Source organism: Aulonocara stuartgranti (assembly GCF_965226115.1).
Source record: "Aulonocara stuartgranti genome assembly, chromosome: 7".
Taxonomy (NCBI): Eukaryota; Metazoa; Chordata; class Actinopteri; order Cichliformes; family Cichlidae; genus Aulonocara; species Aulonocara stuartgranti.
Window position 1 is genome coordinate 56,729,764 of NC_138945.1, and position 23,460 is coordinate 56,753,223.

The 23,460-nt window shown below is 40.1% G+C and overlaps 2 protein-coding genes across 3 annotated transcripts; one reads left to right on the top strand and one right to left on the bottom strand.

The window, feature by feature from the left end:
• Positions 1-708: 708 nt before the first annotated feature.
• Positions 709-3,739, top strand: LOC309711954 (ras-related protein Rab-8B). Its single transcript, XM_082542531.1, has 8 exons — positions 709-1,015; positions 1,556-1,616; positions 1,720-1,780; positions 1,876-1,953; positions 2,103-2,192; positions 2,306-2,371; positions 2,464-2,514; positions 2,610-3,739. The coding sequence occupies exons 1-8, from the start codon at positions 892-894 to the stop codon at positions 2,700-2,702; spliced, it is 624 nt and encodes a 207-aa protein (XP_082398657.1). The 5' UTR covers positions 709-891; the 3' UTR covers positions 2,703-3,739.
• On the bottom strand, positions 3,295-23,460 carry trpm1b (transient receptor potential cation channel, subfamily M, member 1b). 2 transcript variants are annotated; one of them, XM_082542523.1, is made up of 27 exons: positions 22,893-23,460; positions 15,347-15,423; positions 14,461-14,656; positions 13,960-14,173; positions 13,527-13,651; positions 13,274-13,445; positions 12,773-12,947; positions 12,558-12,681; positions 10,966-11,038; positions 10,734-10,834; positions 10,065-10,241; positions 9,832-9,966; positions 9,661-9,711; positions 9,403-9,543; positions 9,279-9,308; positions 8,891-9,183; positions 8,544-8,772; positions 8,326-8,457; positions 8,107-8,238; positions 7,890-8,018; positions 7,544-7,795; positions 7,257-7,449; positions 6,585-6,605; positions 6,360-6,504; positions 6,058-6,263; positions 5,434-5,566; positions 3,295-5,348 (listed from the first exon to the last, which is right to left on the bottom strand). In XM_082542523.1, exons 1-27 carry the CDS (start codon positions 22,950-22,952, stop codon positions 4,004-4,006), a joined length of 5,061 nt encoding a protein of 1,686 aa, XP_082398649.1. In that variant the 5' UTR covers positions 22,953-23,460; the 3' UTR covers positions 3,295-4,003. The 2 variants fall into 2 exon arrangements, with proteins under 2 accessions (XP_082398649.1, XP_082398650.1); XM_082542524.1 differs by having other exon boundaries at positions 7,275-7,449; positions 22,893-23,459.

The following is a 23,460-nucleotide window of genomic DNA, read 5'->3' on the forward strand; positions in this document are numbered from 1 at the left end:
ACTATTTATGAAGATTGTAGATTCTCACTGAAGGCATCAAAACTATGAATGTATTGAACAATTATGTATTGAACAAAAAGTGTTAAATAATTCATATTTTTATATTTTAGATTGTTCAAAATAGCCACCGGTTGCTTTGATTACTGCTTTGCATACTATTTGCATTCTCTGAGCTTCATGAGGTAGTCACCTGAAATGGTTGTCCAACGAGATGTTGAGCACTTGTTGGCCCTTTTGCCTTCTCTCATCCCAAACCATCTCAGTTGGGTTTAGGTCAGGTGACTGTGGAGGCCAGGCCATGTGGCCCAGCACTCCATCACTCTCCTTCTTGGTCAAATAGCCCTTAGACAGCCTGGGGGTGTGTTTGGGGTCATTGTCCTGTTGAAAAATAAATGATGGTCCAACTAAATGCAATCTGGATGGGATAGCATGTCACTGCAGGATGCTGCGGTAACCATGTCAGTTCAGTGTGCCTTCAGTTTTATATAAATACCCAACAGTAGCACCCCCACACCATCGCACCTCTTCCTCTGTGCTTCATGGTGGGAATCATGCATGTAGAGGCCATCAGTTCACCTCAGTTGGGATATGTAAACCCAGCGGACAGCAATATCAGGAAGAAGGCGCACAAGAAATCAAAAGTACCAGGGGCATTAGGAGCATTTCCAAAACTGGAAGTCTGTGTCCAGAAGTGATGGTTAAAATCTAATTGTCCCTTTAAACTACAAAGCCCCACAATGCCAAGCGGGAACTGACGTCACATTTCTCGGCACCGGGCTGTCGCTAGTCTGCCCGGGTCTGCAACAGACAGCTGAGGGGTTTCCAGACGGGGGATCCCAGCTTCATTGCGGCCTTATAATATCGAAACGCAGAAGTCTGAAGTTTATTTCAATGGCGAAAACGTACGATTATCTCTTTAAACTCTTGCTTATCGGAGACAGCGGAGTCGGCAAGACATGTCTGCTGTTCAGATTCAGCGAGGACTCCTTCAATACCACCTTCATATCTACAATAGGTGAGTATTCTGCTGACGCCCCCCAAGGATAAATCTAATAAAACGAATGCCGGCATCCACATAGTCTTGCGTTTTACTGCATTGATCTGTCAGTAATAGAAGCTAGTGAATTTTTTCATGAAAGTAAGGAGAAGGACAAACGACCTAAAAGGGAAATAACTGCATATGAACCAGACAATAGGAGTGTGAGACTAATGGATAATGCTATTCTGTCCTTGAAGACTCGGATGCCCTAGCAGGGTTAAATACAGAATGAAATCAAAGCCACAGTCAAGACTTTTGACTTCTGTTACACTGTAGCCTTTATGCTGAAAACAGTATTGTGATAATTATGTTATAAACCTGATCGGCGCTGCAAATTTACACTGCAGCTATTTCTGCTTATTCCTCAAAATATGTTCCTCTAAAACGTGACACGAGATCACATTTTACCATTAATTGCAGAAATGCCTGGTTTCCTGTGTATGTGAGGCATGTGACAAACTGGATAGTGTAAGGTAACCGATTAAGCTTACGTGGCTCTTACTTGCTTTAATACAGGAATAGACTTCAAAATCAGGACAATAGAGCTGGATGGAAAGAGAGTCAAACTTCAGATATGGTATGTGTAATTTGACTGAGCTTTTTCCCTTTTTTTTATTGGAAAGTCTGACTGACCTGCACTTTAACCTGCTGCCTGTGTTGTTGATTTGATGTGTAATTAGGGATACTGCGGGCCAGGAGAGGTTTCGCACCATCACTACAGCATACTATAGAGGAGCAATGGTTAGCTTTTTATTTCTCACCATGTTGCTATATATCTAACTTACCCTTGCACGTCGGGGTTCATAAATTGTTATTATTATTATTTTCCTTCCCAGGGTATCATGCTGGTCTATGACATCTGCAATGAGAAGTCCTTTGAGAACATAAAAAACTGGATTAGAAATATTGAAGAAGTGAGTTCCAAATTTAGTTATATTATTAGTATTTTTTTGCAATTTAAATTCTGTGATTGTTAATTATAAGTAAATTATAGTTGTTTTTAATACTCATAGTATCATACTTTAAATAACCATAAATAATGAGTCTTATTTAATTCTGCCAGCATGCCTCGTCTGATGTGGAGAAGATGATCCTGGGCAACAAATGCGACATGACTGACAGGAGACAGGTGTCTAAAGACAGAGGTGAAAAAGTGAGTCTGAAGCTAGTCGTTACCAAAAAGCAAGCATCAAGCTAATTCAGTTGAAGTTATTGCAATTTTCAGCGTTTGGCATAAATATAAATCTATGTTTTTATTTCACCTAGCTGGCTATTGATTATGGAGTTAAATTCTTGGAAACCAGTGCAAAGTCTGGCTTGAATGTTGAAGAGGTAAGCTGGATGTTTTACCCTTTACCATAAAGCATGACTTACACACAGTATATGGATGTGTAATATTTATTTTGTCTTTTATGTCACACAAGGCTTTTTATACCATGGGAAGAGACATACTGCATAATCTGAGCTCAAAGTCGGTAAGTTGAAGAAAGTTTCATTAATTAGTCGCTATCCCGTACTTTGTGTCACAGTCTGTATTTACATTTCTTCACCGTCAACTCTTTTCTTGTAGACTGACAACAGTGCTGGAGGATCAGGCAAACCGGTCAAGATCACAGAGAAAAAGTCGAAGAGAATTAAATTCTTCAAGTGCTCGCTCCTCTAAGCTGCTCACGTATGTGGCGTGACATTGGTGTTTTGGAGGGTTTCCGCCTTTTGGCCTTCCTCGCTGCGGAGGCGGCCGTGGTCATATAATCATGGGGCCTTATTGCCAGCTGGACTTACAGGTTCAGGGGAGGCTGAGATGCTACCCTGATCTGCTGACCAGACGAGGATCAATGACGAACGAGGCTTTATATGTGTTCATGCAAAAAGACTGATGCATGAATATCAGCAGTGGTTTGTAGCTCACCCTGCAGTGCCTGCTGACTGTGGACATGTCTGTAGGATGTCTTAAAAAATATCTGTTACAAATATTGGTCTCATAAATGGTAAATGAAGTATTTCATACAACGTAGCATCATTTTATACGCCCTACCTATTGTTACATTTACTATGACGATGCTGTAAGATAATCATACGGAGTTTCAGAATTGGTTGTAATTGTGTGAATTCATATATGTTAAGATTGTGGTATCCAGTGTTAATGCCATCATTTCTAATTGCACATGTGTGCCTATTTAAAGTCACAGTATTGCAATAGAAAGACAAAAATATGTAAAGAAAAAATAGCAACAACAAAAGAAAAAACAACCTACTGTTTTTTTACTTATTTTTAATAGAACCTTTATTTGTACAGGGTTCTGTGTCAAAACAAAGCTGTGAAAGAGTTTGTTTCTTGGAAGCTTGTACTTAATACATATTGTTACACAGTTGTCAGTATTTGCATGAAAGCTGTAGGGAGACCTCAGACTATTAAGCACACAGTATCTGAAATAGAAAATGTTTACAGACAGTATTTGAAAAATGTTGAGCATATATAGGAAGTGAAAGTTTTTGCTGTTCACATATTTTGTGTGTAATCACAAGTAGCAGTTGTGTTCTTGCTTTTATTTCCTCTTGAGATTGTAGACACAGAGCACTTTCCCTTCACGCGTCCAATATGAAAACACAACGACTGGAGAAAGCTGTAATGTGAATGATAGTCCTTGTAAACTACTGTATGTTACATCAGTGAAGAGTAAAAATGGAAAAGAAAGTAGATCTTTATGGGAATGTTGATTTTTTTTTTTATACACAACTACATTGCATGGTTGAAAATGTTTTAAAAAAAGAAAGAAACTCTGGTAAAGCTTTTTTTCCCCCGTTATTGTCATTTTGTTTGTATCTTTGTATCAGAAACTCACTTAGTAATGATTTCTGATGGCAGGCTACATGTCCACTACTTTAATCATGGCTTTCTGTTTATCTTCTTGCTATTTTTTCCACTTCATGCTGGTTTATTTTCTCTTTTTAAGGCTCTCATTTTTACTCCTGGACATCGTCTTCCTTCTTCCCTACATCTGATTTTGTTTCCTCATCTGCCTGTCCAAAAGTTGACACCTTTCTGCTTTCGTTAAGGACTCTCTCGCTGCTAGATGCAGCTAGCTGCTTGCTAACCATCATGGACTTGGCTCTCCTGTCGCTTGCGTTCCAAGTCTGTGATCTGTGAGAGGGTAAATATTTTTCATCAGCAGCTGTCAGATACTCTGTGGTGTTCGAGAGGTTTCTCTTGATCGTTTTTGGATCCTCTGGAGTTTCTGTTCCTGGAAGAGTCCTCGTACTTTCTGTAGGAATTGCCTCAGTCTGAGTTTGATATTGCTGGGTGAGTGTTCTGACTGTTGATACTTTAGGCATTTGACCCAAAGTGGTAGGATGCACCTGATACGCTAAATTTGATGGCCACTGATTTGGAGTTTTATTAATGTGCTCTACCAGTGACCTGTACTCTGCAGTTTGCATCATATCATCACCAGCCTCAGCTGGAGTGTAGAGGATGCTGCTCATAGCCCTCTTCTCAGTGATGGGAGAAGTCTGGCTTTGGTTTTCAGTAGGGATGTACCTCAGAGATTTAGTCCTCTTTGGCGAAGAGGAGTTTCCTAGCAGACTCTGGACTTTGTCTATGGGCTCAGGAGCTTTCTGTGGTTCATCAGGGGGGTTCATAATGATGGTGCTCATAGACCTCCTCTTTGTCAAAGGAGAAATGAATTGGTCTTCAATTGGATAGTGTTTCAACGATTTTGTCCTTTTTGGAGGGGACAAAGGCCTCAGTCTGTTTTTGTCTGGTAGTCTGTCTAGAAACATCGTGCTGCCTTGTTTTATGTTTGTTATTGTTTCTTGACTTGATGTTGCAGAAGAGGGCCTTTGTTCACACGGAGATATGAGAATATCTACAACTGAGCTTGGCGGAGGTCTCTCGAAACCTCCGGACTCTGAGCTCTGACCACCTTCCTTGGTGTTGAGAGTGCACATACTTGAGGCTTGCCGCAGACTCCGCTGTCTTTCTAGGCCGGTTTTTGTTGTGTCTTCTGTGTCCTTCTGCCTGGATGCAAACTCTTCCATATCCATGTGGAAGCGGTAAAGACTGTAACCGTCAGCACTGTTAATACTGCCTTGGCGAAGGAGATTGGAAGGGTCGCACACCGATGAGTTTCGCGAATAGGTTCGAGTCAGCTCTAACCTGTCCACACCTGCAAGCTTTTCAAGGGCGGTTGCCATACGTCCATGGAGCTCCTCCAGCTGGGCCAGACGCAGATCCACCGTCTGCAGGGAGGCCTTCATCGTGTTCTCCCTCTCATTTACCTCTTCCAGACGCATTGACATATTCTCAACTCTGCCAAGAAGAGTTGAGAGAAAAATAGTTTTTATGGAAACAGGAACCAATTTGAAATATTTGAACTACTTTTAAAAGTTTGTACCTCTCTGAAGTAACCTTGATGCGTTCGTCACTGGAAGACTGTTGCTCGTCCTCTTTCTCTCTGAAATATTCCTCGACACACTGTTCTTCAAACTCGTACAGGAATTTTAGCTCCTCTGGATTCAGCCTGAGCTCTGAAGAAAACACATGACAGCAATTTTTGTTAAAAAAATCAGTTCCAGCAGTTTCTTCATGTTTATAGGCTACAGAATCATGAAATTAATATTTTGATGTGGTTTACACGCTTAGTGTGTATTATTAACCACTGAAAAACTGCATAAACTCTTTACCCTCATAAAGATGGCATTTGAAAACCTCACCTGTATCCTTAGTGATGAATTTTAACACCACAGTGTATATCAATAAAGATGTGGTTTGTCGACCATTAGAATAGTTTCTGTTTTTTATAGGTATTTGCATAGACAGAGACCATCCCCACTAACTTCTGATGCACACACACATACATTTTGTTCTACAAGCACGCCTGAAATTTGATAGAAACGGCTCAATTTAGAAGGCAGTTTCAAAGGATACTCCTAGGAGGCTTTCAAGGGGTAAAGAGTTAATTGCACTTAAGTATTAAGTATAATGATAAAATTGTTTTGGTTTAAAAAAGGAGACTAACTGAGGCCACGGTCTTTCTCATCTAGCTCTCCCTCCTGTTTCTTCCTGGCACATCGCTTGAACATTCTGTTGAAGAGGATATAGAGGTGGCTGAGGATGATGAGAGGTGGCGGTAAAATGGGACGGTCATGGAAAGTCATGATCAGCTGATATCTCTGGAACTTCCACACTTGGTTGGAAATTGACTTGACTTCAAAGAAGGTGTTGCTGTGGGACAGGACATGCAGACCAGTGAGTAAAAACTGTAAGAGGAGATATTTTCTTAGAAACAATAGAACAAGTAGACATTGGAAGTATAGTTACTTGAAGACCGCAATGAGCAAGTTGACCAGAAGAATGTTTGCTACGAGAAGGTAACAGGCCATAATGGCAGGTGTGAGCCAGGCACCGGGGATACATGGGGGGAGTTTCTTCCCATCCTCATCATATAAATGTTCACCACATGGAGCTGCAAGAATGGGAGATTAAAGTTATACATTTATATAGACTTTAATGTAAATAATTAGAATACCATTCATGATGACTTACGGTTGATTTCCATTGCATAGACTTGGAAAAATCCCCGAAAACCACAGTTCCGCAGGGAAATGGAGAAAGCGTTAAAATCAATAGACATAAGACTTTTATGTCATATTTCTGTCAAGGTCAAGCTGTTTTGCTTTAAAGGGTGGACTGGTCTTATCAAATTGTTCATTGCACTTTTAAAAGTACTCAAACATACCTAGTTGCATACTTTATATCCTTGACATATTTTACATTTTTACATTTTTTTATACAACCTTGTTCATAAAATTAAAAATGAATGAAGACAAACATCCGAATTTCAGTATCAATTAGACCACATGTTTAACAGCACCTTCCAGAAAAGGTTCAATACCATCTTCAATATCATTTCTAATTGAGGCTTTTTAAATAGTTGCTTGTTGCCTTCACCTTGACAGAAGAAACATTAACAGGAGAAGAAAAACTTGGAGGCAGATGATCATGACAGAGGAGATGACATACAGGCATCTATTCTGCTCTTAAGCAGTGAAACATTGTGTTGTACTGAATGTATGTATTGTAGTAAGTGCTATTCCAAATGTGCCAGCAGAGGGAGACAGAGTATGTCAAAGTGTGTGACATTGCTAAGACAGATTTTAAAACAGAGAAATAATGCAGTACTGATCATCTGCCCAGAATCAGGAAACAGAATCTTACTATGAATTCTAGTCTTACGGTCTATCGAGTCTGCAAAAACCTCCCCATAGATCATCCAATAAGGCATGTAGAAAATGTTTCTGGCCAGGCGCCATGTTGGCTCCTCATCTGGATGAAGTATGGCTTGTCGAGCCACTCCGAAGCTCATAAGCACCACCAGCATGATCACCACAAAGTACATCATATCAATCATCTGAAAGGAATCAAACAAAGAGAACATGCAAGCTCAGTGTGTTCTCTTTCTTTTTGTGTGTGTGCATGCCATCTGTGATTCGTTGAACTATTACCATTTTCCCTATCATCATCACATAAGGTCCCAGGTATTTGTTGACTCCAAAGATGTCCAATACACGAATGTACCAGAAGATGATGTCTATACAGTAGATAACCCTGCCATAGCCCATGTACGGTTCAGGCTGTAGCCGTAGCATTAGCCCCAGAAGGAACGTGGATATGGCAACCAGGTCTGTGATGTTCCAGTACTCCTCCATCCACACACTTATCTTTTGTTTCAGCTTCCCTGGTTCTGACATCAGAATCTAGACACCAGGATTAGGAGATCACACAGTATTCATTACAAGCCCATAAAACCGCTTGGAATTTAAGATATTCCGACTCTGTAAAGGCTCATACCTGTCGGACTTTTTCAGTGCCAAGTGTGAGGATGTATGCTATGACCATCCACTCTTGTATAGATGGCCATCGCTCCATTTTCACCAGGATAATGTAGTTGTACAGCATCAGATAGCCCAGATAGGAGATCTGTCAAAACAATAAGGTCATAAAGCTGTTTGTTGTTGTTGGCGGTCATTTTTGAAATGCATGCTTCACGCATCAGAAGGGAACTTACTGTGTTAAACCAGAATTTGGTGAAAGGTGCATTATAAAACTCAAAGAATCTTTTGCCAACTGGGATTTTATGGATTTTGGTGCTATCCACTTCTTCGTCTCCTTTTCGGGAAGTTGCATCAGTGTTGGCATCCTGCAGCATCACAGCAAACAGCAAGCTTACAATCATTCACCCTTAAATTAGGCATATGTCTAATAAAAAAAAAGTATGAACAAGGACCTTGCTGGATTTTGTGTCATCATCTTTGTCCTTTCCCTCTTCTTTGCGTGCAGGTGCCTGATAAGAGGCATCGTCTCCAAGGCGGAAGTCCAACAGCAGAATCAGAGGAGGGAAGATGATTCCCAGAATAACCTGAGTGAGATAATCATTTTTCAAGTATTTCCGCTAATAACATTCTTCTTGTAAATATTATTGTTTTAGAATTTTTTTAAGTTAACCTTCAGGCCCGGGCTTTTTCCAATCCTCAAGCAGCCCATCCACATATCAGTGAGCAACATCTGGCTGCAGGTGTGAGCGATGAAGTCACGTTGCTTAGCAGCCACAGCCAGCTTCAGACAGGTGGAGTTACTCCAGTTAACCAGCTCATATGTTAGGAGTTTCATGGCCACCTGTTCATCGTGCTTGTAGGACTGGTCCAATACTTCGTAGGCCAGTTGTCCAAATTCTCTGTGAGAGGGACACAACAACAATTATTTCTATATAGCACTTATCAAAGTAGTTTAAAGCAAGTAGAAAAAGACATACATCGTTACAGAAAGTATAAAAAGCATTCTGCATCACTCACTTGGAGTTGTTTTCCAGATCTTGGGAGATATCATCCACCAGTTCACTCTCAGAGCACTCATGAGCCATGGCCTTATACAGTTTACAAGCCACTAAAGCCTTTGCCATAGCCTCTTCGCCACGCTGCCAGAGAAATAGTGCCATCTTCTGGCGCTTCATCAGCACCCCCCACAGCATCAGCTCGTGGAAGGGATACTTGAATCGACAGACTTCAGGGTCATCCACATCAATTTCCACCTCCTCCTCTTTCTTCTTTTTGGCCTTTTTCTTGCCTTTTGACCTAGGTTCATCATCCTAACAAAAACAAAACAACAACAGCTAGATAGATTGTGCTTCTGTGTGGGTTTGATTAGTTAAACTATTTTAGTTGTTGCGAAAGAAAACCCTACCTCCATTCCTAGAAGCTTCAGAGCTTTGGGCTGCAAGAAGAGAACAAAGCGTTGCAATTAATATAAAATGTTACTTAATATGATGACAAACCACTGTCATTTATTTCCTTCCATCCATGCGTACCCTTTTTAGTCCATATAGATTATTGTAGAGGTTACGGAAAGCTTTCCTGGTGTAATTGCTTCTGTAAGCTCCGCCCATGAGGTATTCCAGCACAAGACCAATATCAATCAAAGTAATTTGATAATCTGGAGGAAGGTTTCCCTGCAGAAGTCATATATAAGAAAGCACGACCTTAACTGCTTTAAAATAATATTGAACCTGAAATAAACTGAAATGATTCTGCTGAATGTTTATTGTTATAAGCAAAGACTGTCTTACCTTTTTGACATCCCTAACCACAGCGTGCAGGGTATTTGCCGGGCCAAGTTTCTGAAAGATGTGAGAACAAGAAGGAGAAGTAGGGTCTGTATATTTTTATCCATCAAAACTCTGTGAATTAATTTTTTTTCCCCCTTTTGCTGGTGTTGCTCAGCATTGTAGAACTCTCACCGTGTTGTATAACTCTTCCAGCCTGGGAATGGTGAGGAAGTGGTGAATGTTGACTCCATTCTCGAGGAGCAGTTTGACAAAGTCCACTCTGTCCAGCACCAGAGCATCCATCATAGCCTGCTCCAGTGAGTTCACCTGATAGAATAGATATATAATATAATTATTTTCTCTATGTTCACTCTGTTGTCTCATATTTCCACATGTAACATTTGCATAAACTTCATTATTCCTACCCAGCGAATCAACTCCAACTTCCTTGGATCTGTTTCCTCTGGTGGTTCAGGTTTTGCCTTTCCCTTCCCTTTCCCCTTCTTGGCCCGAGTCTTGCTGCGAGGAGCGCTCGCAGGGCTCCTCTGTTTCTCCTGAGACGGGGCTGCAGTGGTTGTAGTGTTGGCAATAGCACCAGCAGGCTGACCGAGTAATAATAGAAAAAAATATCAAACATCAATTTCTACTATGCCTCTAACTTGATCATATCAGTTGCCAGTTTTTGTGTTTGAGTGATATGACACAATTTATGTTTGCTTATATATGTATTTGCATGTGAGGTGTGTTTTTTTCCAGCAAGAACTGATATCACCAAGCTGAAAACTCTCCTTTGGTCTTCAGTCAATTCTTTTCACAATTTCTTCATCTCATAAATTCACTCTCCGTGGATACCTGCTGATTGCTTTGGGGTTTCACATCACACTTGTGTAGGCTGCTTCTTTCAGCAGATGAATTTGAAGCATTTGCAAATGCGTCATTCTAAACTTTCATCAACTCTGTTTCACACTTTTTTCTTTCTTTTTTTTATTGGATTTTCAAAAACAAATTATTTCCTTCAGTCTTGAATCCATGTAGTCACAAAGCACTGATGTGAAATGAATAATTTACACTGTTCAAAAGTGAGGAACACTCACTGGCAAATTGTGTCCGTAAACAAAGATGTGATTTCGTGCGATATCCACTCTGTTCCAGGCCAGAGCCAAACTGAGCTGGTCTGCTGCTGATGCGTTCGTTCCTGATGCAAGAAAAAAGACGGAGACGTGACGAGAGCCGGCATGTGTGGCACGTCGTAAGAGAATCTATTGGAAATATACAAGGAGGCAAGCTTCGAGTGGGATAACCACTGGTGTTGGTGTCTGATGATACCTTTTAACAAAGCAGTAAGGATGGCCATTTCTATATCCTGTTGTCCCTCAGACCCCATTCGAAAAACTGTAATCTATATGTGAGAATAAAAAAGGAAGCGAGGGAATGTTACACTGTAATAATTGATAACTGATAACAAACTACACAGATGAAATGATTGATGAAAGAATGAATTTTTGCCACTGATTTTCAGCAGGGCTTCTTTCTCCAGCACCCTGTGGCTGACCTTTCGAGCGCAAACAGCCAATTTAATCGTCAGACACGGCGATAGCGCTTGCCTTGTTACAGACTTGATATCAAATGAAATTACGCTGACGGGTCTGTCACATGCGCAGCCATGGTGAATGGGATTAGATTGGCACGAATATGTGGCACGGTGCCAGAGTTTTTCCAGCACCGGCCTCAGGATGCGTTAATAATGAGCAGTCTGCATCAGTATGAACACTGAACACTTTTGTTTCTCTTTCAGGAAGCTGCAGGCTGCCTTGTTTGTGTGCGTGCGGACACTTTTATGATATTAATTTTATAATTCGGTTAAATGTTGCATCCTGGTGTTACATCACAGCAAAATGTAGCCCTCTAAATCAGTGTTTTTATCTGCCCAGGCCAGATGTTCACATTGGATGCACTTAGGATGAAAGGATTATGTGTGGACTAGACAGTGACACTGATTCACCTGTAGGTTAGTTACCGCCCTTTAGTTTAAGATTTATACATAAAGAGCTCAGACGACTTGGTTGTTCTGCCGCTTTGTCTCGATAGAGAATCAAGGAAAACTAAATAGTGTTTAATAAAAAACAGTACAATTCAGTATGATCTTTCAAAAAGCATTTTAAGTTGCTTATGTGAGTGTTTTGGAGCATTAGGCAGTCTAATACGTCTGGGATTGAGAGTTTCAGAGTGAAGTGGTAAACTGATAGCACTCTGGGGACTGAAAGCCTGCGGAGTGGATAGAGCAACCTGGCTGAGGATTAGGGAGCTGGATCCTCTCCTCCATCTGTGTGCTGTATGCTTCCTGTGAGTAGATGAAGTACGAGCTAAGCAGTTGATAGTGTGTGTTGATCTTTTCCTCTCAAATGTATAGATTATAGAGATTATATAGCGTTACAAACTGTTTATCACATCAATTATGCCTTCGGGAATCTGCAAGAGATGCACAAATGCTGCTGCTACTTAGGCATTCATCTTGAAGAATTACTCTCAGCTCTGGTTTTTTTTTTCTTTTTTTTTTGCTGAAAACCTTTACCAGGTGTGTGCTGAACTGAGTTGGAGTACATACCACCATTTGACAGCTACGCACTTGCATGCGTCCTTAACAGTTAATAATATCCTACAGTAAAGCTGTAAAAGTCCCGGATTACGATATAACGCACATGACCACAAAAGAAGGTGAAATGACATGCAGGTAGCGGGGATTATGTTTATTCAGTATGTTAATGGACATAAACAAATGAGTGGAGTGGCGATGAATGACGATGGAGACCAGATGCTTCACAACTCAAAAATATTTATTGATTGACACAGACATGTTGCTTTAAAAATACATGGCTTCACTCCTACAATGGTTTCACTCACTTTGTTCCTCTACTTACCAATTCCCTTTTTTTCATGCACTCCATTACCATGAGCAGGATCTGCTGCGACTGGCTTTTGCTATAATTGAATGTCTTCTGAATAGTCACTAAAAGCTGGTCTCTGACATCGTCATTAACCAGGCTGCATGACAGGATAAAAAAAGCACATTTTTGTTTTTGGTTTTTTTAAAGGATTGATATCAGTGTAAAAGGCAAATCAACTGAAACCTCACCCTCCATCCTCTGAGAACTTGTGCGCAAAGGAAATGATGTCAGAAGCACGGCCGCTGCCATCGCACACCACCACAGGGATGGGGGGCTCATCTCTCAGACTCTCCAGGGCAATGGAGATAACGTTGGGACCTCCCTCTACTATTAAACACACCAGAGGAACCCCCTGACCCAAACCTGGAATGAATAGAGAGAAATAATCATTTGTTCCATCCTTTCTTTTCTCTGTAAAACAGTCTGAGAGTGAAATGATGAAGCTTATGTTGTGCTACGATGCCATGTGTGAACAGACAAACCAGAGGAAGGAGGAAGTGACGTCAATGGTGACAGCTGAGCATCCCTTTGCTGTCCCTGCCTTATCCAAGTTCCAGGCATAGGATGACAAAGGGAAGCCCACATGTCACAGAGGAGCTCTCCATCCATGTGTCCAACAAGATTTTAGCTCACATATGCACATCACAGTGGGCAGATTATTTAAAAATTCAGCACACTAAACAACTTACGAGTATTGATCTTCTGCAGAGAGATGTGCTTCTCCAGCAGTCTACGGAGTTTGACCTCAGAGCCGTACTTCCCGCAGGTTCCGTTGTCTGTGAGGATGAAGTGGGAATGGCTGTTGTTGAGCACAGCCAGCTTGCTCAGTGGGTTTGCCATCGTCTGATAGGGTCTTGTTACCTGGAAAAAGTTACAAGAAGAGACATTACTTTGAAAGGTCTTCTTTTTAAGGAGACCACATGCTGGTGCAAATGTCCTTACATCTTTTCCAATGAGGTCTTCTTTGTTTTCAAGGATCCCCCATGGAGCAATCCCTATAGCACACACCTTTCCACGTGACTTAGAGGAATGGTCCTTTAAGGCATCTCCAACATGGCGGATGACCCCTAAGTTAAAATTGGCAAAATAGAGCAATACAAATAAAGCTCTTTTGTGATGGGGCTGAATTATGGAGCATAATGTGGTAGTATTGCAGTAACCTCACGCAATATCCATCATTTGCAATTAATTTTTCCACTAAAGCTCTAATTATAGTGCCTAAACCTGTGACAATGGATTAGTCAAATCTCCCCCAGGAAATTGCAGAGTAGTGTTACGTAATAACAATTTGGAGCAAAGGTAATCTTCTAATGTCACAAGCTGATTGTTATTAAGTGAACATTAAAAGCATTATACTAAACCATCAGCGTCCTACCTGTGTTAACTCCACCCGTGAAGATCCAGGCTCCAGTTGTGACGGCCGCTTTAATCAGGCCTTTGCCAAACACTTGTTTGAGTTTGGGCTGGAGGTCAAAGTTCTGGAGACCCCCGTGTACAGAGATGAGCAAGGTGGGCAGCTCCAACTGCCAGTCCTTTACCATCAAATGCAGTAGGTTGTCAGGCTTGGTGTCGTATGAAACCCGGATATACTAGAAAAAACAAAGTTGGGAGGTTAATTATCACTTTTTTCTAGCTACGTCGTGTGCGTTAAGTACAGTTTAAAAACTCTAAAGCTCCTTGACACTGCATCGTATCCACTCACTTCTCTGATGTGAGAGAACTAACGGTATAAAAATGTGAGTAAATAATATTCCTTTACAAAGGAAAGGTCCCCACACTTTAAGATTCTACTTTAATGATTACATTCTGTTTTTAAGGCACTGCTTGTATCCACAGGATCGAAGATTGAAGCAGAACCTTTTTGACTGAGACTCACCATGGCTTTGTTGATGAATCCTCCTCCTTGGAACTCAATGATGCCAAAGGCGTCCGTCGGGTACGTCCTGGTGTGCTTGATCACACTCCATTTATCCTTTGGGGTATCAATCTGAACCAGCTGGTGGGTTTCCTCTAAGGAGTTGGCACCGGGAGGGATGGCCACGTGCTGTGTTGTCAGCTGACCACAGGCACATCTAGACAGATCAGAGGGTGTGAACTGCAACTTGAAGAAGCCAGTAAGACACACCTTGCACACATACTTTCATTGCTCTACCCATTTCTGGCAGACAAAGGGCTCACTGCCTGGCTGCTCTAGCAGCCCTGGAGTTTTCGCCGTGACTTACAGACGCATTGTTTAAATCCTGATAAATGCGGGATAGGCTGAAGTCAAGGGTGTCATGATTTCAGAAATTAATTAATTAATAAGAAAAATATTTGTCAGTTAATATAGACCCGAATGCCAGCTTCAAATGCTATTATATTATTTACAGGATATTATTTATATAACCACCACTGTCATAACTCACACAGCCCATTTAACAAGAAAAATGTACACCGATGCATGTGATCTAATTCTTAATGTTTTCAGCTTTTTTACTTTTTAACATAATTTAATGGATATTAATTTGCATATGGAAAGCTTTTTTTTTTTTAAAAAAACAACAACAACAATACATTTTATAAAAATATGCTAAAATACACTCTAAGAAAAATGAACATTGCATGAATTTGCTTCAAGCTAGAAAAAAACCTGTTGTAATTCTGGAATAATGATGTGGATAATAACAGCATACCTGCACTTGCAATCTGAGGACTTATATTTCTGACTTGTAATTTTTTTAAAGTACAATTTCAGGGTAAATTTCAAGAATTGAAGTAACTACCTGGTTGGGTCTTTGCTGGGAAATATGTGTATACATTCTCTTTTAAGAAAGGTCCTCTCAATCCATACTTTCTGTGCCTGGGAAGACAAAAAGAAACATAACAAAAGTGTTATGCAAAAGCCGTTTTCCAAAGAATCCAGAAGTTGTACTTGATATGCACAAAGACATGAGCATGGTGAAGGAGCTGTGGCACTAAAATCATGCATGCTCTGTCATTTCTCATGTTATTGCGCCACAGCTGATGCTGGTAAAATTGCCTCCATTGTTTGTTCAAGTTTCATAAGCAGCCAGTGAAAAGCACAAAAGTACTATTCCCCCACACTTTGTCAAATCCTGTTCTGATTGCTTTCTGATCTTTTTCCAGTTGCCGATCAAAAATAACCAGAGTTCAAGGCGAAGGTTCTCAGAGGGCTATTGTTGACGGTGGAAGCCCAATTAACACCGAATCAGGGGAAGCAAAGCTTTCCAAGAAATCACCAGGAAGTGGGGTTGAAAACAGAATTTGAACCCTTGACAGCATTATTATGTAAAAACAAATTAAAAATCTGTTTAAACTTTACCAGTAAGCCTGAGGTCAGATGAGTAAGGATGAAAGACCTTATATAAACCTCACTGAAGTCTTGTGATGATCACAAGTAGCCATAACACAGAACAGTTACTGTTCTCGCCCTGTTTTTCTGCTCAAATGACCCCCTTTGAGAGCAGCTGGACCGCAAAACCACAGACTTTCCCGGAGTGTCTACTCGCCTCCGCTTTAAGAAAAAGGGAAACCTTTGCATTTATTTATTTTTGTTTTTTTGCCTGTGCAGATGTCATATGATCCAAACCAAAAATATACACGAATGCAAATAGATGCATGTATTACTTTTAATCTGTTTTTATTGCATGTATGCCATTTTCTATTATGACTGTTTTCCACCAGTAATTCTTCGTGGGGGTTTTTAACGCTTGTTTTTCAGTTCAACACTACTACTGTATACATTTGGTATAAATTGTTTAAAATTATACAAATACATAGATATCAGCCTTACATATATTATCTGCTGTTACTACAGTGCTCTTTCAAGAATGATGTTTTGGCGCAGCTTCAAAACAACTACTTTTTATTTAGCATGGGTTTTTGTAAAAAATGTTCCCATCTTTATTTCTCAGTGTCATCATGCATCAATAAGCACCTAGACGTCCCTCAGTGCTGCCTGCTCACATTTACCTCATCTGAACTCACTTTTCACGGTCTGCAATTAATACAACATCGGCCGCTGCTTGGTAAAATCCTAATAATGCAACTAAATAAAGTTTTTAAAGGGTTTCGACTCACGTACAATCCTCTTGACGGAGCTTCGAGGTCCTAGTGCTGCTGGAAATTAAGGCTAGGGAGTGCAGGGGAGCCAGAGCTTTCTCCTGGTGCTGCACTCCCAGTGAAGTGGCCTCATTGAATCCCACAGGACATGAAACTTCTTCACTTTATGAGGGCCAGTTAATATGATGAGCATGTGAGCAGGGTCTTTGTTCACCCAAGTCTCATGACTCCAGTTCAAGGTAATCCTTTTGGGAGTCCCATGACCCGTTCTCCATGCCCAGAGGGTATTTTCATCATTCGCTTGAACAAGGCACAATAAATCTACTTTGATAACCGGCTCCTAATCTCCCAATTTGTGTAAAACTCCTTTCTTTGTGCTCGCTTCACAGTTTCGAAAAACTTCGCCAGTGTGAGACGATGGAGAAGAGCGACTAACCTAAAAGTACTGCAGCCTCGTTCAGAGGGTCCCCAACTTCTCGTTTGAAAATTTTCACCCCCTCCAAGTACTTTGATTTCAACCCAATTTGCATAATTGAGAGAATTGGATGCAGGCATTCTTTTGGAAGGCGCCTTGTTATGACTGGTCTCCAGTTGGGGGTCAGTCAGTGCTAATTGCAGTTAATCTTTATTTCCACCCACTATGTTTTTGTGGAGAGAAAGAAAAGGCAGCAGTCCAGATATTCAGTATTCCCTTAATCTTCCTGTTTAATGTCAGGTATGTTAATTTGATCTACATTTGAAAACACCCTTTTTTCATAAAAAAAGAGACTCCCAGTGCCCTTTTGTTATCATATTTATCCTCCTGTTTGGGTATTTAATAAAAACAGTCGTCAAGTTATAAAGGGATTGCAGATGCATTCCTAATAACTAGAGATGGAGCGAACTGGCACTAAGTAGCAGACGTCTGCTTAAAGCCTTTCTCATGTGAATGATTTGATAAGCACTCCTTTTATGGTTGAAGTGAGCAGTTTTAGCTCCAGTAAAAAAAAAACAGCAGAGGCTGGTGGTAGATGACAGAAAGACAAAGAGAGAATCCTAGCATCCCCCTCCAGTTTCCCACTTTTCTTCGTGCTCCAGTAAAAAACGCACGTGGGCCAATGTTAATTATAGCCGGACAAAACAAAGCGCATTTCCAGAAGGGTTTGGCCAGTGTGACGCAGTTATTTCAGCTTACTTAAACTCATTAACCACAGCAATTAAAACCAAAATCCAGTCAGCAACCAGCTGGCTCGTTAAGAGCTGCCTTTGAGCACTTAACAAAGAAAAAAACAACAACAACAAAAAAAACATTTTAAAAAACTCTTGAAGAATGAGATAATGCAGGATCTGATTGTGTCACACCAAGCAAATTAACAGGACTTAAGACAAGCCTGAGAACAATCAACAACATTCATTCCAACATGCAGACTTTGGAAAATTAGTGCTTAAAACAAAAGACAGCTATATGAGACGGAAATTTAAAAAAATATATTTATTATTAGCCGTACTGATGCAGTGTTTTCCTGTCAAACTTTGACCATGCTTAGCACTTTAATACAATGCATTGGACATCGGAGCAACAATGTGTATACAAAGGTCACATTCACAGTATACCATACATTCATTCCTTTTTATACTGGAATCACATGGTCCTGGTCTCCTGACCCACAGCTTAGCAACAACTTGACCACAGCTAATTTGTTCCGGTAAAGCTTTAATTACACTACGCAGTCCCAAAGGCTCATATAGAGAAGGTATAATGATGACTTTATATCTGTATGTGGATACCTGACTGGCAGCACATGTTTGGTTAAATTCTGTAGCTATATCAGTTGAAAATCAACGTGTCAGATATTCACAGTATTGCAGTAACAATGGCATTCATACAACAAAAGCTTTGTGAGCACAAGTGAAAGAAAGGATTTTGGGTTCCTATAAGGAATGTGATGTTACCCGGGTTGAAGATCAAAGCAACTAATTGCTCCTCATTGGTATTGAATAGCTATGCTAGTTAGAGCTTGATGCATTGTGACAGGAAGAAAACCCATGTAGGCTCTGTTAACTGTCTAAAAAAAAGCGTTTCAGACTCATGGTAAACCACATGGGCTGAATATAAAGCTGCCTTTTACTTGTTTTTACTCGAGGAGAAAAGATATTTCGTCAAAGTGGCACACTCCACTTCCAGGATCTGGATGGGCAAATTTGCATTAACTGTGCAGCAAACTGTTTTCAGTCAGCCCTGCTTGTAAATGCACTCTTTGTCCTCCTGAGTTGAAAAATCCAGTTAGCCATCACGAGTCCAACATGTCACTGATTATCCCCGAGATTTGAGGGAGTCATAAGACATGTTTTAAGGCTGCTGTTTTTCACTTTTTTCCCTAAAGCAGTCTGACTGAAATAGAGACCAAAATCAAGGAATCGCAATAAAGTTAGGGCATCCTAAAAAACTAGCGACATCTGAAATCTTTCTGTTGTGAAAGTGAAGGAACTTACTCATTATGGCTACAACAGTTTAAGTAACGTAATAATTATCAATCACGCAACTAAAAAATAACCAGGTTACCCAACAATTTTAAGGATTACAAGGGTTCATTTATAAGCCTTACTCTACATACATAGCAGCCTCAACAGATGTTACAGGGATTCGACACCCTGATGAATTCATGATTTGAACTACTTACAAAGAAATGAGCTGAATGCAATTTCAGTTGTAGATGTATGTTAAGAGTAAATGATAACTTTTCAACTAAACAAAAGAGAAAAAAATTGTTGTCGTTTGAAATAAATGTGCATTTCTGTTTATTTGGGTCAAGTATGCCAAGTTTTTCATTGGCAACAATTTAGGGATTAACAGTCACCAAGCCAGTATCCACAGTGGATTGCACTATTGTGTGGATTATAAATATACCTGGGCCCCTAAGCAGTCCCTAACCTCATCACCAAGGCCAAAGAGCTCTGGGTTGACCAGTACAAAAGCTGCAATGGGCTAATGGATCACCAAGGCAAGGCAAGGCAAGGCAAGTTTATTTGTATAGCACAATTCAACAACAAGGCGATTCAAAGTGCTTTACAGAGACATTAGAAACAAAAACAAATAAAAAGCATGATTTAAAATTGATTAAAACAAGCAAACAAACAAACTAATTAACAAACAAACAAAACAGTATATAAAATCAAAACAGATCAAATCAGAACAATAGATAAAATCAGTAGTTAAATGTAAGTTTTGAAATTTAAGCTTAAAAGTGTGGATTTGGTGCTTTATTCAAATGCAGCTGAGAATAGGTGAGTCTTCAGCCTGGATTTAAATAAACTGAGTGTTTCAGCTGATCTGAGGCTTTCTGGGAGTTTGTTCCAGATATAAGGAGCATAAAAGCTGAATGCAGCTTCTCCGTGTCTGGTTCTGACTCTGGGAACTGATAAAAGACCAGATCCAGATGACTGGAAGGTTCATACTGGGTCAGGAGGTCACTGATGTATTTTGGTCCTAAACCATTCAGAGCTTTATAGACCAGCATCAGAACTTTAAAGTCTATCCTCTGACAGACAGGCAGCCAGTGTAAAGACCTCAGAGCTGGACTGATGTGGTCCACTTTTTTGGTCTTAGTGAGGACTCGAGCAGCAGAGTTCTGAATGAGCTGTAGTTGTCTGACTGATTTTTTAGGTAGACCTGTAAAGATGCTGTTACAGTAATCAAGCCTACTAAAGATGAATGCATGGACTAGTTTTTCCAGGTCCTGTTGAGACATCAGATCTTTTATCCTTGATATATTCTTGAGGTGATAGTAAGCTGACTTTGTTATTGTCTTAATGTGTTTTTCTAAGTTTAGGTCTGCATCCATCACTACACCCAAATTTCTCGCCTGGTTTGTGGTTTTTAGGTGTATAGATTGAAGTCACCAGTAAGCATCTTGGTGACACATTGACAACTGTTGGTGTGATTATTCTCACATTTAAGACACGCAAAATTACAGTCAGTCACTCTCAGTCTGGTGCTCCACCCATGATCTTGTCTCATGCAGAATTAATGACCATAAGGAGGGCAAGGCATGACTCCCAACACTGCATGGGAAAATGCAGACGGGACCACAGTCACCACCTTTGTTAGGAAATAAAACTTTTTGGAACAACTTCATTCAGAGTGTCTTAAGGGAAAAAATGCTGACTTTGACACCAAGAGCATCATCCCTACTGTCACACGTGGCAGTGAAAGCATTAAACTTTGGTGGTGTTTTCCCATCAGTAGTACAAGATAACTTTATTGCAGTTTATTGCATTTATTGCAACCTCATATACTCGAGCATGAGGAAAAGATCTGAAGAGAAGAGTGGTCGAATATATCTACAGAGACTGTGCTTGCCAACAACGGTTATTCCACCAAGTACTAAATCTTGTGCTCCAAGGAGATCAAATGCTTTCCGTCACTAAAATTCACATTATTTTGTAGCCTGTATAGGATGATTTTGTCATTAAAATTTATCTTAGAGTTATTCTGAATTTATCAGCTGCCATATAAATTAAAAACTTTGTTTTTATGTGAGTGCTGTTTCTGTTGTTTCTGCATGTTTTTGCCTTGAGAGGGATGTATTCAAAGAATTTCTTTTTTGCTTTGACCATATCTTTTGTAATAGTCTTTTGGTGTGCGCTTAAATAAATGCCATTTAATTTCATCAGAGGCGAACAACTGACTGTGAAGGGTGGTTGGGTGACTCATACATCACAATCTCATATGAGGTGCAAACCCAGAGTGAATCTGGTAGGATATACAGATTCAGATTTTTACTGGTTGTTGCAGTTTTTATTACTAATGTTTAGTGTCTGAGTACAAACTCATCAAAAATTAGTCACCCCCGTTAACCTGCGGAGAATTCATGAATATTTCTTTTCAGTATTTTCTAGTGATTACTGTTTTTTATTTAACTAGACATAGATGGAGATGAATACTTTGCTAATTTCATCTAATTTATCAGGTAATATTTTGTGAACACATCTATCTAAATGTGTTCTCTGTTGGAGGTTTTCAACACACTTTACGTTTAAGGTGCTCTCTGGTGACTAGAGGCCAGCGTTCACCATGATTTCAGCTTTATGATATGATCAGCAATGATACTCAGGTAGGGTCTGGTATTTAAGTGATGCTCATTTGCTACTAAGGAGCCCTAAGTGTACCAAGAAATTATCCCCCACACCATTACACCACCACCACCAGCCGCAGCAGCCTGAACATCATGCTTTTATGTTGTTTAGATCAGACTCTGACCCTGCCATCTGAATGTTAAAACAGAAATCGAGACTCATCGGACTAGGCAACATCTTTTCAATCTTCTGTGGTCAGATTGTGAGAATTGTAGCTTCTTTTTCTATCCTTAGCTGAGCACTCACCAATAGTCTTGTGTGGCATCAACAACACATTGTTACCCAGAGAAAAGCTGCTCGATGGATAATTTCTCTTTTTAGGATCATTCTCTGTGAATCATAATGATGATTGTTTGGGAAAAATCCCCGTGAATCAGCAGTTTCTGAAATACCTAGACCAGCCTGTCTGGCACAACCATGCCACAATCAATGTAGTTATTTAATCCGACTTTCTCCTTCATTTAAATTTAAATTGAATTATATTTGTCCTTAAAAATTCTGTGCTCATGAGCCTACACAAAAATAGTGCAAACTCTCTTAATTTGCAGTTCACATGCTCTTCTTCTGGGATATGTTGCTCAAATATTAGGAAGAGAAATGTATGAATGATTACATATTTTTGCTTTCAGGGTCTTTTAAATACTTTTTTAAAAGACTTTACAAAGATATAAAAGTCAGTGGTTATCAAAGCTGGGTCATTAGGATTGAAGACTGTACTGGAGAATGTGGCTGCAGTTTTAAATAGCACTCAACTTTTAAAGGCTGGTATATGAGCAGCAGTTCTTAGAGACTTTATGCTAAAGAGAAAACCTCTAAAATGATTGGACGAGAAGGGCTGAGGCTAGATGACAGTGTTGGCACCATGTTGCATATCCTTAAAGTGATGACTTGAGTAATCATACAGTTTGTGTTTGCAAAAAGTTTGCTAAAAAGCTAAGATAAACTTCCTTTTCTTGAGAACAACATCATTTATAAAAGTTCCATTAATAATAGATTACAATTCAATTTTAAAAAATCCTTTAAAACATTTTTTTAATCCTAATTAAAATCCCAGAGTGGAAAAACGTCTGAAAGGTAATAAAAATTAATAGCTGTTGAATGTGACATTGATGCCTGCACACTTCATCTTACCTTCTGCGAGCCAGATGTGCTGCGTTTGAGGGAGGATCTTTTAAAGGTGCCAGTGTCCATGCTGAAGACTTAACTCAAGAGAGGAACCCTTGGAGAGTGGCGACAGGTCAGGGGACGCCAGCAACGTCGACATTAGAGACAGACAGAAACACTCAAGAGCCACTACAGCACCAGGTGATGGCACCAAGCCCTGGATTTACACTTTAAAACTATTTTGCTTCACCTTCAGTAAAGGTTTCAATGCTTCTCTCTCCTCTATGCGGCTTATTCCCGACTGACAAGACAGAGATCCCTGCCAGGGATATAAATCACTCGATGACACACTTGACACATAGACCCTTTTCCACTGCCGAACATCCCATAATCAGGCTTAATGCAGCCAGCTCTTACGAAGCCTCAGAGTCTAATGGATAGAGATTTAATAAATGGTTATTGAAGGTAAATCTACTTTGGCACACCACAACCCCCCAAAAAGGCTTAGAGAGAGATTGTGCAAGCTGTGAAGCTAAAGTTAGCCAACAGAAAGCCAAAAGATATCCCACCAGATGAGATCTGACAAGGGAGACAA